This window comes from Erythranthe guttata, chromosome 2, assembly GCF_056151865.1.
Source record: "Erythranthe guttata isolate IM_541 chromosome 2, IM_541, whole genome shotgun sequence".
NCBI classification, from domain to species: Eukaryota; Viridiplantae; Streptophyta; class Magnoliopsida; order Lamiales; family Phrymaceae; genus Erythranthe; species Erythranthe guttata.
In genome coordinates, this window is record NC_142534.1 from 2,663,789 (window position 1) to 2,678,175 (window position 14,387).

Here is a 14,387-nt window from a genome sequence, read left to right on the forward strand (position 1 = left end):
AAGTTCAAATATATGGGTTTTATGCCGAATCGGTTCGAACAAATAGACAAAATCAAAACCGAAAATTAACCGAATTGATACCGAAACCGTTAACCGAAAACCGAAAAACCGATTCACACCGAACCGAAAAAAAACCGACATATTCGGTTTTTAAAATATGAGAAACCGATATTATCGGTACGTGTTTGGTTTATTGGAAAAACCGAGCCGTACCGACCCGTGCACACCCCTATCAAGAATTGTTGATATAAACCTAAAAATAAAAAATAACTATCTTGCAGAAAATGGAAGCTCGTGGATCTCTGGCAGGCCTGTAGGGTCAGTACTCAATCTGCATCCTCCCTCAACAGTCCCAACTTCAACCGGAAATTCATCAAGAGTCTACATAGAGAAGAAGAACGATATTTCATTTCAAGAGATACGGTTGTCGATGAAAATATCAGAGCATTTTCATGTACAATTACGTAGTTTATAAGTTACTTACACGTAAAGCTTCCTCGAGGATACGAAGTGTATTCGTTGTACGCTTCCTCTTAACGGAGATCTCCTCTGGTTCCTGCAAAATCTCTTCCAACAAGTTGTCTCTGCTAAAAAAAACACCAAATACGAGAAGAAGAAAAAAACGGTCAAGCATATCCCGTTTAACTCGATAGATCGTTCATTAGGTAATGAAAAAGAAACAACATTATCCATTTCGGTTGGCTCGGTCTAGCAATTAGATTTCGTAATGGAACATACCTGTAAAGTTTTTGGATAAAAACATTATGGAGCTCTCGCTTGGTACGGTTCACCTGTGAGAACAATTAAATAATTAAAATCAGGTTGATTGTTTGAATATTGAAAAGATTATATTAATAAAGAAATACGAAGCAACCACTAAAAGACTAGGAAACCGAATTGAGAAGAATGGAGCAATTACCAGGAAATGCATAATTGCTTTCGGTACAGAATCCTCAATTTTCTTCCGCACAATATCATAGTACGACGTCAATAACAGCTTCGTAACAGTAATCTCGATAGCCTCTTGATCTGAATGGGTTTCCGACGGCTTCAGTACGCTAGGAGGCTTTGCCGAAACAGAAAAAGAAACGAGTTAGCAGATCAAGACACGGTAAAACTTGAACAGTAGAAATTAATAGTTCCATCAAGATCATTGTAGATCTTCACCTCTCTCAAACGAATCATATTTGAAAAGCCTCGCTCCATGTTATGAACAGGTTCGTTAACCACTTGGCTAGTGGAACACTCTCCAACCGACACGCATTTGTCATGATGTCTGCTAAAAAGTGAAGGTATTCCCCAAGTTGAACCAACTCTGTTGACTGATTAAATCATTAAGAATTACAAATCTTAGGAAACCGATTCGATTTTATCTAATTCGACCAGAACCTGATCTAATTTTATTTGATTGTCCTCAGATAAGAAAAAAAGACAAATTACCCGCTAGTGCAGTTTTCGGAACATCCACAACAGGTCGGACACCCTTCGTTCCATGTAGAAAGCAGGTAGTGCAAAAACAATTAGTCAATCTGAATAATAAATAAACAAATTGCAGGGCCCGTCGGGGGAGTTAAGGTGGCCGGTGAAACTTACTTGCTCTGGAAAAATTCCATTAATTTGCAGGCCAGGTATAGTTTGGGACTTTAAACTTTTCTCCGTGTTAAGTAGTTTCTGTGAATTTCCTGTATCCTAGTTGACAAGAAAAACTCACATACTAAAGAGCATATCGTTGTAAACGGAAGGACATATAAATTATTCAGTACAGAAACGTGGTCAAACCTTCTTATTCGCGATAGGTTCAGCAATACCAGCCGATTTGATCTGTTGTACTGCCATTTCTACGGCTTTACTCCCACCAACAAAATTTGGATGGGCAGTGTTTATGAAATCCATCTACAGAATATAAAATTCAACAAATGTTATCGTATCCACAAAATGCAAAAGTAAACTAAGAAACCAATTAGTGAAAAAGACTAATACTCGAGCAAATTTAAGTCATTTCTCATAAACAAGGGTGAGCTCCCTCCCTACGTGATCTACATTGTTTTAGCACAACAATGACATTCAATTTGCATCGTTTATTTTGCCGGTTTGCAACGAGTGTCGCTTTCCGGAGGAAAATTACGTTTAGACAGATTTAACAGAAAGACATGTCGTATCATTGTATAAACCAACACCATGATTCATCTTACCTCCATTTCAACAATATGTCCTATCATTGTCTCTGACGGCTCAAGACCTTGTCGCAAAAAAATCCCAATGACCTCATCCATGCGTTTTCGTAGGGCCGGAAACCGTTGGAGCTCATTAACCATACATCGACGGCTCATCTAACAGAAAACAATCAGGTCAATGTCAGCAAACAATGATGAATAAACACTGCCCATCCAAATTTGCTACAAAGGTATATACATATATACCTTGATTAGGTCATCATAGATAAATCTAGCACACTGGAGACTTGGATCTAATAAACGTGCTATTTGTCTTCTGACAAGAACTTCAAAAGGCACCTACATTTATTTTGCACGATACAAATAGATGAAGGCCTTAATACCGAAAGAGGATGGCATTTCAGCTGTTCCTTAAATATTGAAGAATACAACGAAAAAGATAGTGTCGGCACTAAGACCAACCTCGGGCACAAACATTGCCGACTTCAGACCGGCTGCATTTTTAATGGCAAGGCGGATATCATCATCTGTCAAATCCTCACAAGGATCTACTTCCTGCATGAAAGAGAGACGAATATAAGAAACATCCTGAAAACTAAGTTGCTATTGCAGAGTAATGGACTGCTCCAATTCTTGATGCTTCCCTATAACGAGAATAAATTACAAGAATCCATAAGCAAAGCTTTCGGGAGCAATTAAAAAAAAATAACCAACCTCCAGGCTCTTTACAAAAATATTTTGGAAAATGTAATTGATTCTTGCTCCACCAGATAGCTCAGTTGTTGACATCGTTTCATTTTTTCCTTCTATCATTGAACAGAATGCTGTTTCCAACAAACAAAAAGCTCGTAAATAAGCAATTAACAGAATTTCCGTAATCCTACCTATCAGAAAGCAAGAGCATGGAATTTTTTCATGAAGATCCGTGGGGCGAATATCAATAAATGTTGCCAAGGAATCATGAAAGGCTACATCACATACCTTCAGAGTACCTAGAGAGAATGTTAAGTAATAATGCCACCTGGCTAGCCTGTTCATCAAAACAATGTAAAGAATTGGCAAAAGGGATTAGTTCGTAAATTTTCCGAAACTCCTAGTCCGAACTATAAAATAAATCACCAATTTAAATATGGGACAGTATGCAATACTCAAAGCAAGTAGTCCTAAATTCTTGTGCAAAGTAAATACACTCTGCAATTACTTGCTACATTCTATACAGATAAATGATTAGTGAGGAAAAGTAAAGCCAGAAGTATAGAAATGTCAGCTCAAATTCTTATTTAGAGCAAATATCTTTCTGTTTCATAAATTACGAATCCAAGGCACACTAAACTCTCATAAAAAGTACAACTATAACAGCACAGTGAGATGAAATATAAAAAGTAACCTTGGATTCAGTAATTTCTCCATAGCTAGCATGCTCCTTCGCAACAGAAGCCAGCGCCTCGCCAATCCGTAACTTCAACTCCGGAAGAACTGTCTTAATATGTTGTACCAGGATCTGTAAAAAAAAGTAGAAAGCTTATATCCGAATCTGAGACGTGATATTATAGCATACACTTCAAGATTATAAAAAAACATGTGTTATATATGATATAGGTGCAACTCAGTCTCAGTACGTTACCCGGTTCAACTTCTTGGCTAACTGTGGAACTCCACAATGCTCAGCAAGATCGTTGTATACCTATAAAGAGAGTTTATAAGTTACTGAATTACCTACAAACAGCTATCAAAATGAGTCGAGTGATAAAAGATCACGGGCATACCGGGAGACTGCTAAAGAACTTCTCCTCTGCTATAAGTGCGTGCGTGATGCTCTTATTCATCAGAATATCCTGTGTAATCAACCGTATAAACATCATCAAGGAAAAATAAATCATATGAAGCAAAAAATTACCTAATGCTTATATAGACAACAGTCAATTCGCTTAAAATATCTAAGAATTTAACATAAGCATGTTGGAGTTTCGGTAAAAGAATCAGCAGCGCCCCAAAGTAGATTGAATGGCACAACTAATGATCATCCATCTGAAAAAAAATATATTACCTCTTGACAGCGATTGACAACACCGACATAGCCAAGGCGTAGAGGAATAACTTTTCCAAGCAGAAAGTTCCGGGCATCAGTACCTCTATCCATAATATCCAACTGGAGCAACACGGACATAAAAAGAGAAATTTGAAGAAAAAATCAAACATAAACGGGAAGTACAATAAATAACTACATGGTCAAGATCTTCACCTTAGTAATCACACCAATTGTTCTATGACCTGCAATTAGAAAATTTTACACATTAGCTGAGAGCAGGCAACAGTTTATCCAGATGAATGACTTCATTAAGAGCACAACCATTGGGATCAGCAATTCCAGCCATCTGAAGAGCATCTGAATTAGCCAGATCAGAATTTGCTGGCGTGACAGCAATAATCAGGCAACTTTGACGTTTAATATATGACATTATCATTGTTCTAATGCGTGCTTCAATATCAGATGGCTGATCACCAACAGGAACTTTTGTTAGGCCTGGCAGATCCACAAGCGTAATGTCGAGAACATTTGGCGAAAATATTTTCAGTCGTATCTGTTTGTCGGAAACACCTTTGTTTCCTCCAGCTTCTCTCTCTGTTTCAGCCTAAGCATAACTCGATAACAAACACAATAATCAACTCATGAAGTTATCTGCATAAACCTCCTCCCCTCTCACGAAACAAGTAATCGTAAAAGATCACCCTAGCGCCCCATGAACGAGGAGAAACTATCGTAAAACCAGCGAGCATAGCTTAATTTGTTTATAACTGTAACAACCTAACCATCTCATGTACGAAGATGCAAATTTAAGTATTGCACCCTACAAAAACGCCATAAATGCTGTCCCATAATAAAATCATCGTACAATTTAAAATCGGGTACATTCAATTAGGTTAGAAGCTAAACACACTTATACGAGTTTTATAAATTTTCCAAAAAAACCAGGCACAGAAAAATTAATTGATATACATCAAATTAACTCAATTAAAAAAAGGATAACCTGAATCTCCTTCCTGATTTCATCGAAATCGAAAAATTTCCTCCCCGGCAAATGCAGGAACTCCCCCCACTCCTGGCCCCTTCCATCAGCCTTCCCCTTCCTCTGTTCTAGCTGCAGCACTAGCGGACGGCGCGTGCAGATGCCATTGCCACGTGGCAGAAAATCACGCCCGACGAGCGCCTCCAGCACACTCGATTTACCGCTGCTCTGGCTGCCGACGACGGCCACCTGCGGCAACTCGATCGTTGAATCGCTCCCTAGCTGCGCGAAAATATCCTGCAGCTTGTTCACCAACGGTATCACCGAGTTTCCCAACGTCGCCACCGTCGCACTACTTGTCGCCGCCGCCGTCGCACTACTGCTTTCCGCCGCCTGGTTTTCCGCCATGGAATTGATCGATTATAGTTAGGAATCAATTTTAGGTAATATAATTCGCAAATTATTTATATTAGGAATCAGAGAGAGATGTTCATAAATCCCTTGTGGCCCAAGAAATTGAGGCTGCTGTACCTCTTCTATTAAGACTCAAATTCATGCGAATAATTTGAATACATTCTTTATAAAGGGTATCTAAAGGTTGGTTAATTACAAATAACCCCTCAGATTTTTATTTATTTATTTTGAGTATAAAAATAAAATATTATACGAAAGTATATATAAATAAAATTTCGGTATTCAAAAATACCGAATTACCAAAATTTTGGAATATCGAGCCGAATTACATGAGTTTTTCTTAGAAGACTAATCGAAATTCTTGAGTTTTTTTTCTCATCACATCACGTGCCAACTCGATCATTTTATTTTTATTTATTTATTTTTGTGCAAATATGCAATTTCTAATGTAGCATAATTTGATAGTTACAAATCAAGAGACACATTTTACGGTCATCTTATTTCAAAATATGGAACTCGAATAAGGTAAAACAAATACAAACTGAAGAATGTTCCATATAATCTAGAAGATTTCGTTAAATTTGACACCGCAATGATGAACGTGTAAAAAGATTCATAGTTGATGACTAATTGGAATTTAAAAGTTCGTATGATGGTGTTTTCTTAAAAGTGATAAATAAATTATAATTTTTAGGGCAAATTACGGTCACCCCCCTGAGGTAAGGTCAAATTACGAAAAATCCGTCCAGTTTGCATAACTATATATTTCCTTACACGTTCACCCTTACGTTTTTAAATTTACATAGGGGCGTTCATTTAGTTGGTAAACCGAACGAACCAAAACGGACGAAAATCCGGTACATGTCGATTACTGAACCGGTAATTCGATTCGATATTCAGTTATATATATATATATATATATATATATATATATATATATATATATATATATATATATATATATATATATATATATTAAATATTAGTATTTAAACTAAAAGTAATTAAATATATATTTTAAAATATTTTTAATAAAATTTCGAAAATTCAGTTATTTACTAAACTGTACGATAAACGATATGGAAATTTGGCGTACCAAAACTTCGGTACGAATTTACCGAATAAACACCTCTAAATTTACCAACTGTAAGGGTTTTTTCGTAAGACTATATATAGTTGAGGGGGTGCCTGTAATTATGCAAACCAGAGAGGTTTTTCGTAATTTCACCTTACTCAAGGGGTTGGCTGTAATTTGACCTAATTTTTACGACATTTTATTATATTATATATATTATATTATACACTGAAAAAGTAGCGATATTTTTCTGATATTTCACTGAAATTTTATTGTTAAAACAAAATAAACAATTTTCGTATGAATTAAGAAATCTCATTCTAACCTACTACCCCCAAATTCCATTTCTCTTTGATCAGCAGTTGCAATTTGCAGAGATTAATCCTCCGACGGTTGGTTCGATTTCAGTCACAATCTCCGGTGAAAATGGAGGGAGAGAGTTCGCGTGGAGGCGACACCGACGCCGGTTCCGGACCCGACCCGACCCGGCACCCGCCCGCAGCCGCCGCCCGGGTCCGGAGGGCCGACACGTTCCTGATATGCTGCAGAGGCTTCAGCGTCATCACTTCTTTGGCCGCCATTCTCTGCATCGCCGTTAACGTTATCTCCGCCGTCCACTCTTTCAGGAACGCATCTGATGTAAGTAATTCTCTTGCTCTGATTACTTTTTTAACTGTAACCTAATCATTTTCAGTCTAGGTTTTGAGCGCAATAATTTTTTTTTCTACCGGTGTAGATATTCGATGGGATATTCCGGTGTTACGCGGTGATCGTAGCTGTGTTTGTGGTGGTCGCCGAGACGGAGTGGGAGTTCGTTACAAAGTTCTCGAAGGTACTCTTTTTTTTTTTTTTTTTTTTCATTTTCTTTGTTGCTATTTATTACTCCCTATACTTTGTGTATGCACTGTTGGCCGTTGACTATCTGTGATATTATGTAAAATTTATCAATTCTTTCTTGCCAATTTAACACCGATATAACGAATCTAATCCGATTTTATTCAGTTCTAGTGGCGTTTTGAGCTTGTGTTCTAGCTTCTTAATTTGGTATGCAGTTAGTTGTGGGTTGATAGTTTCCGAAAAGATTGTTTATGAAGGTTTACGGAAAGATATATATTTTTTCAACATATCCAAAGCTGATGGAATTTTTTAATCTAGACTTTGCTTAAAACATATAATAATCTGATTTGCCAGGGTTGAAAAATTCAAATCATCTGTTTGGGCAATTTTCTTTTATGTATTTTAACGACTACTGTCAACTCGTGTATTAAATCTTGACCACCATGTTGCAGATTCTGGAGTATTGGGCAGGCAGGGGAATGCTACAGATCTTGTATGTTCTCTCGAGCAACTTGTTTAATTGACTATAATTTATTGATCACATTGAGATCCATATGCTGCTGACCTATTAAATCTTTACCAACAATAATATGTCGTTGACGATTTTTAACTTATTTAATAGTGACATCTAGCTAATGTAGAGTAAATCTTCACTGTCACAACGTAGATTGGTATTGAATATCTAGTTGAGATCTAGGTTTTCAATCACCCTAAGTTGTTCAGAATTTTATATATATTTGTCCATTGACTTAAATACAAGTTTTCAACTTGGTAGCTGGCGGTTCTCGTATCTAATAGTAGAAAGAAATCTTTTTGCCCAGATCTAAACACAGTTATTTTTTGCCATGCTTCATTTATCTGTTTAGACAAGGCGTAAAAGCAAGAGCATCATTTCTACTACTTTATACCATGTTTCCATCTCTCTCACATGTATGTTTAAGAACTGATTCTAGAATCTAGGTTTTGGAGTGGGAACCGTGTTAGGTGCAGTTGAAGCAATTTATGAATTCAGGGACCCAAAATCAGTAGATTAAAAGTTTGACAAGATGATGATAAAATAAATATCCGAAAAAAAAAATACAAAAATAAAAGAAAAAAGTTTTATATGGTTAGGCAAAACTGTGTCCATGAGAGTTTTCGTTCTTTCATAAGAGAGCATTCTCGGGGTACAATATATGCACTTTTGAGTAAAAAAAAAATCAAGAAAAGAGAAGAAGAACTTGTTCAACCGCTCTGAAAAGGTATAGAAGTGCACTTCCCTAAACGCTTAATAGTTAGTATTGCACAAGAGAAAAGGGAACAAGTTTCTAACACCCTCACAAACTGCTTTCATTCAGTGTGCTTACACTTGCTCTCTTATTTTCTCTTGTCGCCTTTACAGTTATGGTGGATCCTAATAAATTCCTTATTGTTATTTATGGTTTTTTTTTCTCCAGTGTTGCAGTGATGACGAGAGCTTACCCCGAGTACTTAAAGGACCATCAAGAGCTTTTTCTTCTGCAGAGCATTGCTAGCTACCTTCTCATTGCATGTGGTGTTGTTTATGTTTTCTCAGTAAGTTCATGCTACCATCACACCTACTAGTTGGTATTAGTTTTACCAAAGGGCAGTAGTAAATATCTCTGGTTTACTTCGTATAGTATATCCATATTTTCCGTAAATCTGTTTAGCGACTATTCACTTGAATGTGGTATGTTGCTTCAGTTTCATATATATAATCAAATTCATGTAAATTCAGCTCTAATTTGAAGTCTGAATTTTAAATGGGGGGGTTTTAGGGAATATTCTGCATTGGCATGGTGAAGCGTGCGCGCCAGAAAAAAGAAGTTACGAGGGAGCAAGCAGCAAAGGATCTTGAGGTAATCTATTATGCTGCATTATATTGGGAACACAAATTTATTATCTATCAACAATTTGGAGAATATATCGACTTCGAAGCTTAAATTTGTGATAATATTCGTTTTTTGCAGCCTAGTTTAGCAATATAATTCAATGACCGATGATCTGAATCCTACACAGAATAAACTGCAATATTGCTACAAAAGGGTATAAAGCTTTTACGGATTGGGAAAAAACATCATAATCTTCAACATCGGTTCTACCTTTAATTAGATTCTTTTAAACAAATTCAAGTAACAATTACTCGAGACCAAGAAATAATCATTACTAGGTTACACGTAATTGATTCTAGTTACATTTTTGAGGAAATAGCTAGCAATAAATGAAACTCGAAAACTACCCTGCAATTCAAAATATAACCAGGGAAAACTAATTGTACTGTTATGAACTGGTTTCTCGACCTGCTAAGTATGAAGTTTGTACTATTTTCTTGCTTTTGGCTGTTCTTCCAGTTATATCCATGCTTTATTTTTTTATTTTTAAATGTGGAGTATTTATATAAAGCTAACTGCAGGAGCTCGAGCGACGTAGAGAAGAACTCGAGTCACTGTTGATCGCAGATCATGTTTGAATCATCAGCCAGATCAAACGTTCATCCGGGATTAGCCATAATCTGATGTGAACTATATATAACACCTCGGATCCCACTATTTGAATTTATCAACATTTGAAGTTCGGTTAATATGATTTTTTTTCCCTCTCGTAACGAGTGGAATCACGTTTCGGAGTCTGCTGTAAAGTTACATAGAGTTGAATATGATACATTGCTAAGAGTGTGGATGATTTTGTTAATCCCAGTTGTTTGTATGTAAAGATAGTGTTGTTTTATTTATTGTTTATTTATTGTTTATTTTTTTATTCTTTTTAATTAATGGGTTGCATTTACTACATATGTTGCATTTTATATAGTTTGTAGTACAGAAAATGACTAAACCGTCCTTAGGATATTTTTAAAGAATTAGTACCATATATTTGATTTAAAAATATTATGTATTTCTTTATTTTGCATTTGTGTAAAACAAAACTCTGTTAAATTTGATTTTACCAAATTTGATAACATAAGTATTTTTAAAATTTGAATTAAAGGCTATGATTTCTTTGATATGTTATGTGCTGTATAGATTTGTTTATAAAATAATAAAAGGGAAAATTACAGTTTTCACTGATTTTATATTTGGGCCCTATGTTCATAAAAAACACATTTAGTCCCTCATGTTTCAATAATTTAACATTTTTGGTCATTTTCATCAATTTATCGTTACTCTGCCAGTTAAGGAAGTGATGGGAAAACGCTTGATTCCATCAGTACTAACAGAAAATTGACGAAAATGTTGAAATTTTGAAATATGAGGGACCAAATATATTTTTTGTGAACATGGGTGACCAAATGTGAAATTAGTGCAAATATGAGGGGCCAAAACTATATTTTTTCCAATAATAAAAATTAAATATTCCCTCAGAATCTATAACATCCATAAACGTACAAGATCTTTTCCCTTTGGAGATCTGTCAAAATTTCGAAATAAACACTTCTTTCCCGCTCAGACAACGGTACATCTCTCCCTCTCTCTCTCTCTCTCTCCTCCGCTCCTCCGCCTTTCAATCAATCGCCGGAAATTCACTCTACGACGTCGGCAAGGTGAAACTTTTTCCTTTTCATTCTCTGAATTTAAGTTTTCAATTTATCCTTCCGCGGTTTAGGGTTTGCGATTTCTGTTGTAGCTGTACAGAAACTTCGAGATTGCTCCAATTTTCATGGAGAGAGATTAAGATGTCCACTTCTTCCCCCGCGCATCATTTTTATTTTATTTTATTATGCTGCTGGATGAATAACAGTAATTAATATTGATCAAGCTTGTGAAATTCGTGAGGTTCGACAATATTTTATCGTCACATTTTGTTTATCATTTTTGGGGAATATGATTGGGTCTTTGATTTTTTTTTTCAGGGGTAGTGTAGTTAATTTGATATTAATAACTGTACTTGGCTGTCGAATTCTTTACAGTTTTATGCTGTGAATTAAATGTCGGGTCAATTATGAAAAAAATCACAATACATATCTAATTTTGGGACACTTTCTGAAAAAAATGTTCTGGCAAATACACTTGCAAAGATCACTTTTCTTTTGTTTGTTTGTTTGTTTTCCTGATTGTTTTTTCATAAAAAAACAGATTTATGCTAATGCAGAGTTTGCATCTTATGTGAACAGGCTAGTAAAGGAAATGGACAAAATTTACGAAGAGCTGGAGGAAGTTAAAATTGAGGCCGAAAAGCTCAGAGAAGAATGCCGTGCCAAAACAGAGCTTTCCAATAGTTTGAGGAAAGCCCACATTGAGCAACTCGCCAAAATCCAACAAGAAAAATCGGAGATCGATAAACTGGCCCAAGAGCTGAATGCCAAGTCTGTGGAGATATGTGAGATTAGGCAAATGTATGAGGAACTCCAATCCAGTTTGCACATAAAAGACTTGTTCCTCCAGCAAATTAGCTCTAATACCGAGAAGCTTCGTGCAGAGTATTCCGAGAAAATTTTAGTATTGGAAAGTGAAAATAAGGATTTGGTCTTGGCTTTAGACGAAGCATCAAAGAGGATCCAGGATCTTGAGAAGAGGACTTGTGCAAGTTCGGAGGAAATTGCTGGTCTAAAGAGGCACTTATCGATTAAACCAGAGAAGACACTCGAAGCGGAGAAGAATGTATTGAAAGATCTGAAAGAGAGAGATGATTACATACTGAAATTGGAGGAGGAAAATAGGATAGCTAAAGATCAGTTGAAATGGAAAAACGAGCAGTTTTCGCACCTCGAAGAAGCACATAAGAAGATCCAGACTCAGTTTGAGGCGAGTAAGATCGAGTGGCAGAAAGAGAAATCTTCATTTATTGGTGAAATCTCTTCCCTTCAATCTGCTTTGGACGCTCAAATTCGAGTTTCGGAAGGTTTGGAGACTCAGTTGAGGATGAGTAATCAATCTTTGGCTCGCGAAGAAAGTCGAAGGAAAGTTCTGGAAGTTGAGGTGTCTGAAACTAGATCAAGATTCGAGGATGTCTCGAGAGACTGCCAGGTGGCAAAATCGGAGTTTGAGGAGTTGGCGGTGAAGAGGGATGAAGAGATTGCGGAGCTACGGATGCTAGTGAGGAAGAAAGAGATGCTTGCCAATGAAATGAACTACAAAACTGCACAACTTGAGCAAGAGAATGGTGATTTATTAATGTCTTTGAAAGATATTCGAGAGGCTCAGATTAATAACAATGCCGCATCTTCGTTGAAAAAGTTGCGGAATAAATTGCGAGGTTTGGAACAGTTGCATGACAAATGTGCTGTAATACTTAAGGAGAAGGATGCTGAATGGAATTCTCGGACAGAAAAATTAAATGCGGATATGAACTGTTGCTTGTCTGAGTTGGATGGCAAAAATAAAAGCATAGGAGAACTCCACAAGAAATTGGAAGATTGCGAGTCCCTATTGGAGGTAAAGAATGAAGAAATTTTTGCTTTAATGATGGTGTTGAAATCTCAATTTTATGGTGCTTATTCAAAGTTGTACGATGCGAAAGAGGAATTGGAGATGGGGATTATGCAAATCGAAGATAAAAATGTGGTTCTAAATCAGCAGTTGCAATTGAAGGACACTGAGCTACATAAAATTCGAGGTGATTTGAAGCAGAGATGTGATGAGATGACAGATTTAATGGAGCGGATTGAGTCTTTAGATTCCTTAAAGCAGAAAGATAATCGCGTGGAGGAAGAATTTACAAGGTATAAAGCGATGCTTGATGAATCAAATGAATGTCAATGCCGATTGAAACAGCAACTTCTTGAATTGGAAAATAGCCAGAGAGAGAACATAGAAAGTGCTTTGGAGACGGTAAATTTTGAGCTCGCGAATAGAATTTCTGAAATCGAGCAATACAATCTTGAATTCCAAAAGTCAAAGTCGGAGATGGAAGTCCTGAAATTAAAATTGGATGAAAATCAGCAAGCACATAATCAAGAAAAAGCCAGCCTTGTTGTGACTTTGCAAGATAAAGATGCCGAAATCGGTAAATTGCAGGATCGGATTTGTGTGCTGGAATTGGAAATTTTTGCAAAATCAGAGGCTGTAGAAATGCTCGATCGAGAGAAGAATAATCACATCCGACTTGCTGAAGATATGAACTGCAGCATTACAAGGCTTCAGAATGAGATTGCTCGATTAAAGAACGAGTTGGTTGAAAAAGAAGCTGAAAACACAACTCTTGAGAAAGAACACGAAAGGTTATCATCTGATATTAAAGAGAGAGACTGGAAAATACAAGAACTTGAGAAGGATTTTGAATCGTTGGATAAGGAGTTCAAAAGGGCTACGATCTCTTTTACGGAGAAGGAAGCTGTTTTCGATGAAGCCTTGAAGACAGGCCACGATCAGAAAATGTTGGAAATTGAAGAGAAAAATCAAATAATCGCCAATTTGGAGAAAGAATTGAGCAAGCTGACTAGTGAACTTGGAAAGGAGAAGAGGTGTAATGAGGAGCTCGAGTCTCGTAAACAAGCTTTGCTTGAAGATCTTGTGAAATCATCGAGTGAAAGGGAGAGTTTACTTGCACAATACGAAGGTATCTACGGGCAAATTGGAGTTTTCTGCAACGAAGATGCTGAGTTGGCAGTTATGTTGGGGAAAATATTACACAATTCCGAGGAAGAAAGTGAACCCGCAAGAAATATATTGTCGGATGATGGGTTTTTTGACAGCCTCGTTTCACCGTCAAGGAAATCAGTTCACGTGACTTTTGATGAAAGAGCTCCATTGACAGAGCTGAACTTTTAGGTTCTTTCTTATGAGGTAAACGTGTTTTTATATTGCATGTAGTTCTTCTGTTATAAATGCGAACTGTAAGTCGAAACTGTTTCCATCGATTTACGATGAACTGGACATGTCTGAATGAGAAAAAAATGCACTGTGATTCTTTTGTAGCTTTAAGGTTGTTGGTGATTTTTTTTAA

General features: G+C 36.6%; 3 protein-coding genes across 7 annotated transcripts; 2 read left to right on the forward strand and 1 right to left on the reverse strand.

Moving 5' to 3' along the window:
- Positions 1 to 229: 229 nt before the first annotated feature.
- On the reverse strand, positions 230 to 5,713 carry LOC105949702 (dynamin-related protein 3A). Of its 3 annotated transcripts, none has more exons than XM_012973022.2 (20): positions 5,204 to 5,713; positions 4,525 to 4,807; positions 4,417 to 4,445; positions 4,222 to 4,323; positions 3,941 to 4,009; positions 3,799 to 3,858; positions 3,562 to 3,675; positions 3,156 to 3,204; positions 2,889 to 2,998; positions 2,637 to 2,729; positions 2,421 to 2,513; positions 2,193 to 2,330; positions 1,780 to 1,893; positions 1,594 to 1,689; positions 1,441 to 1,483; positions 1,168 to 1,322; positions 920 to 1,066; positions 739 to 791; positions 485 to 584; positions 230 to 381 (listed from the first exon to the last, which is right to left on the reverse strand). In XM_012973022.2, the coding sequence occupies exons 1-20, from the start codon at positions 5,588 to 5,590 to the stop codon at positions 271 to 273; spliced, it is 2,346 nt and encodes a 781-aa protein (XP_012828476.2). In that variant the 5' UTR covers positions 5,591 to 5,713; the 3' UTR covers positions 230 to 270. The 3 variants fall into 3 exon arrangements, with proteins under 3 accessions (XP_012828476.2, XP_088680371.1, XP_088680376.1); XM_088824245.1 differs by having other exon boundaries at positions 237 to 381; positions 485 to 587; XM_088824250.1 differs by having other exon boundaries at positions 237 to 381; positions 485 to 587; positions 2,637 to 2,725; positions 2,885 to 2,998.
- Positions 5,714 to 6,898: 1,185 nt separating this feature from the next.
- LOC105949704 (vacuole protein) lies at positions 6,899 to 10,249 on the forward strand. The gene is made up of 6 exons (XM_012973024.2): positions 6,899 to 7,310; positions 7,408 to 7,503; positions 7,961 to 8,001; positions 8,945 to 9,062; positions 9,287 to 9,367; positions 9,922 to 10,249. Exons 1-6 carry the CDS (start codon positions 7,098 to 7,100, stop codon positions 9,976 to 9,978), a joined length of 606 nt encoding a protein of 201 aa, XP_012828478.2. The 5' UTR covers positions 6,899 to 7,097; the 3' UTR covers positions 9,979 to 10,249.
- Positions 10,250 to 10,856: 607 nt separating this feature from the next.
- LOC105949630 (uncharacterized protein At4g38062) lies at positions 10,857 to 14,358 on the forward strand. Of its 3 annotated transcripts, XM_012972943.2 has the most exons (3): positions 10,875 to 11,046; positions 11,130 to 11,278; positions 11,617 to 14,358. In XM_012972943.2, the coding sequence occupies exon 3, from the start codon at positions 11,630 to 11,632 to the stop codon at positions 14,210 to 14,212; it is 2,583 nt and encodes an 860-aa protein (XP_012828397.2). In that variant the 5' UTR covers positions 10,875 to 11,046; positions 11,130 to 11,278; positions 11,617 to 11,629; the 3' UTR covers positions 14,213 to 14,358. The 3 variants fall into 3 exon arrangements, with proteins under 3 accessions (XP_088680392.1, XP_012828397.2, XP_012828396.2); XM_088824266.1 differs by lacking the exon at positions 11,130 to 11,278 and having other exon boundaries at positions 10,857 to 10,958; XM_012972942.2 differs by lacking the exon at positions 11,130 to 11,278.
- Positions 14,359 to 14,387: the final 29 nt, after the last annotated feature.

Bases quoted from the DNA above. Each gene is read 5' to 3' on its own strand.
- LOC105949630 (XM_088824266.1), top strand. From the start codon at position 11,630: ATGGACAAAATTTACGAAGAGCTGGAGGAAGTTAAAATTGAGGCCGAA.
- LOC105949704 (XM_012973024.2), top strand. From the start codon at position 7,098: ATGGAGGGAGAGAGTTCGCGTGGAGGCGACACCGACGCCGGTTCCGGA. The intron at 8,002-8,944 runs GTATGTTCTCTC...TTTTTTCTCCAG, and splicing joins AGGGGAATGCTACAGATCTT to TGTTGCAGTGATGACGAGAG. The intron at 9,368-9,921 runs GTAATCTATTAT...AGCTAACTGCAG, and splicing joins AAGCAGCAAAGGATCTTGAG to GAGCTCGAGCGACGTAGAGA.
- LOC105949702 (XM_088824245.1), bottom strand. From the start codon at position 5,590: ATGGCGGAAAACCAGGCGGCGGAAAGCAGTAGTGCGACGGCGGCGGCG. The intron at 3,205-3,561 runs GTTACTTTTTAT...TTTGATGAACAG, and splicing joins GAGAAATTACTGAATCCAAG to GCTAGCCAGGTGGCATTATT. The intron at 1,067-1,167 runs GTGAAGATCTAC...GTTTCGGCAAAG, and splicing joins ATATGATTCGTTTGAGAGAG to CCTCCTAGCGTACTGAAGCC.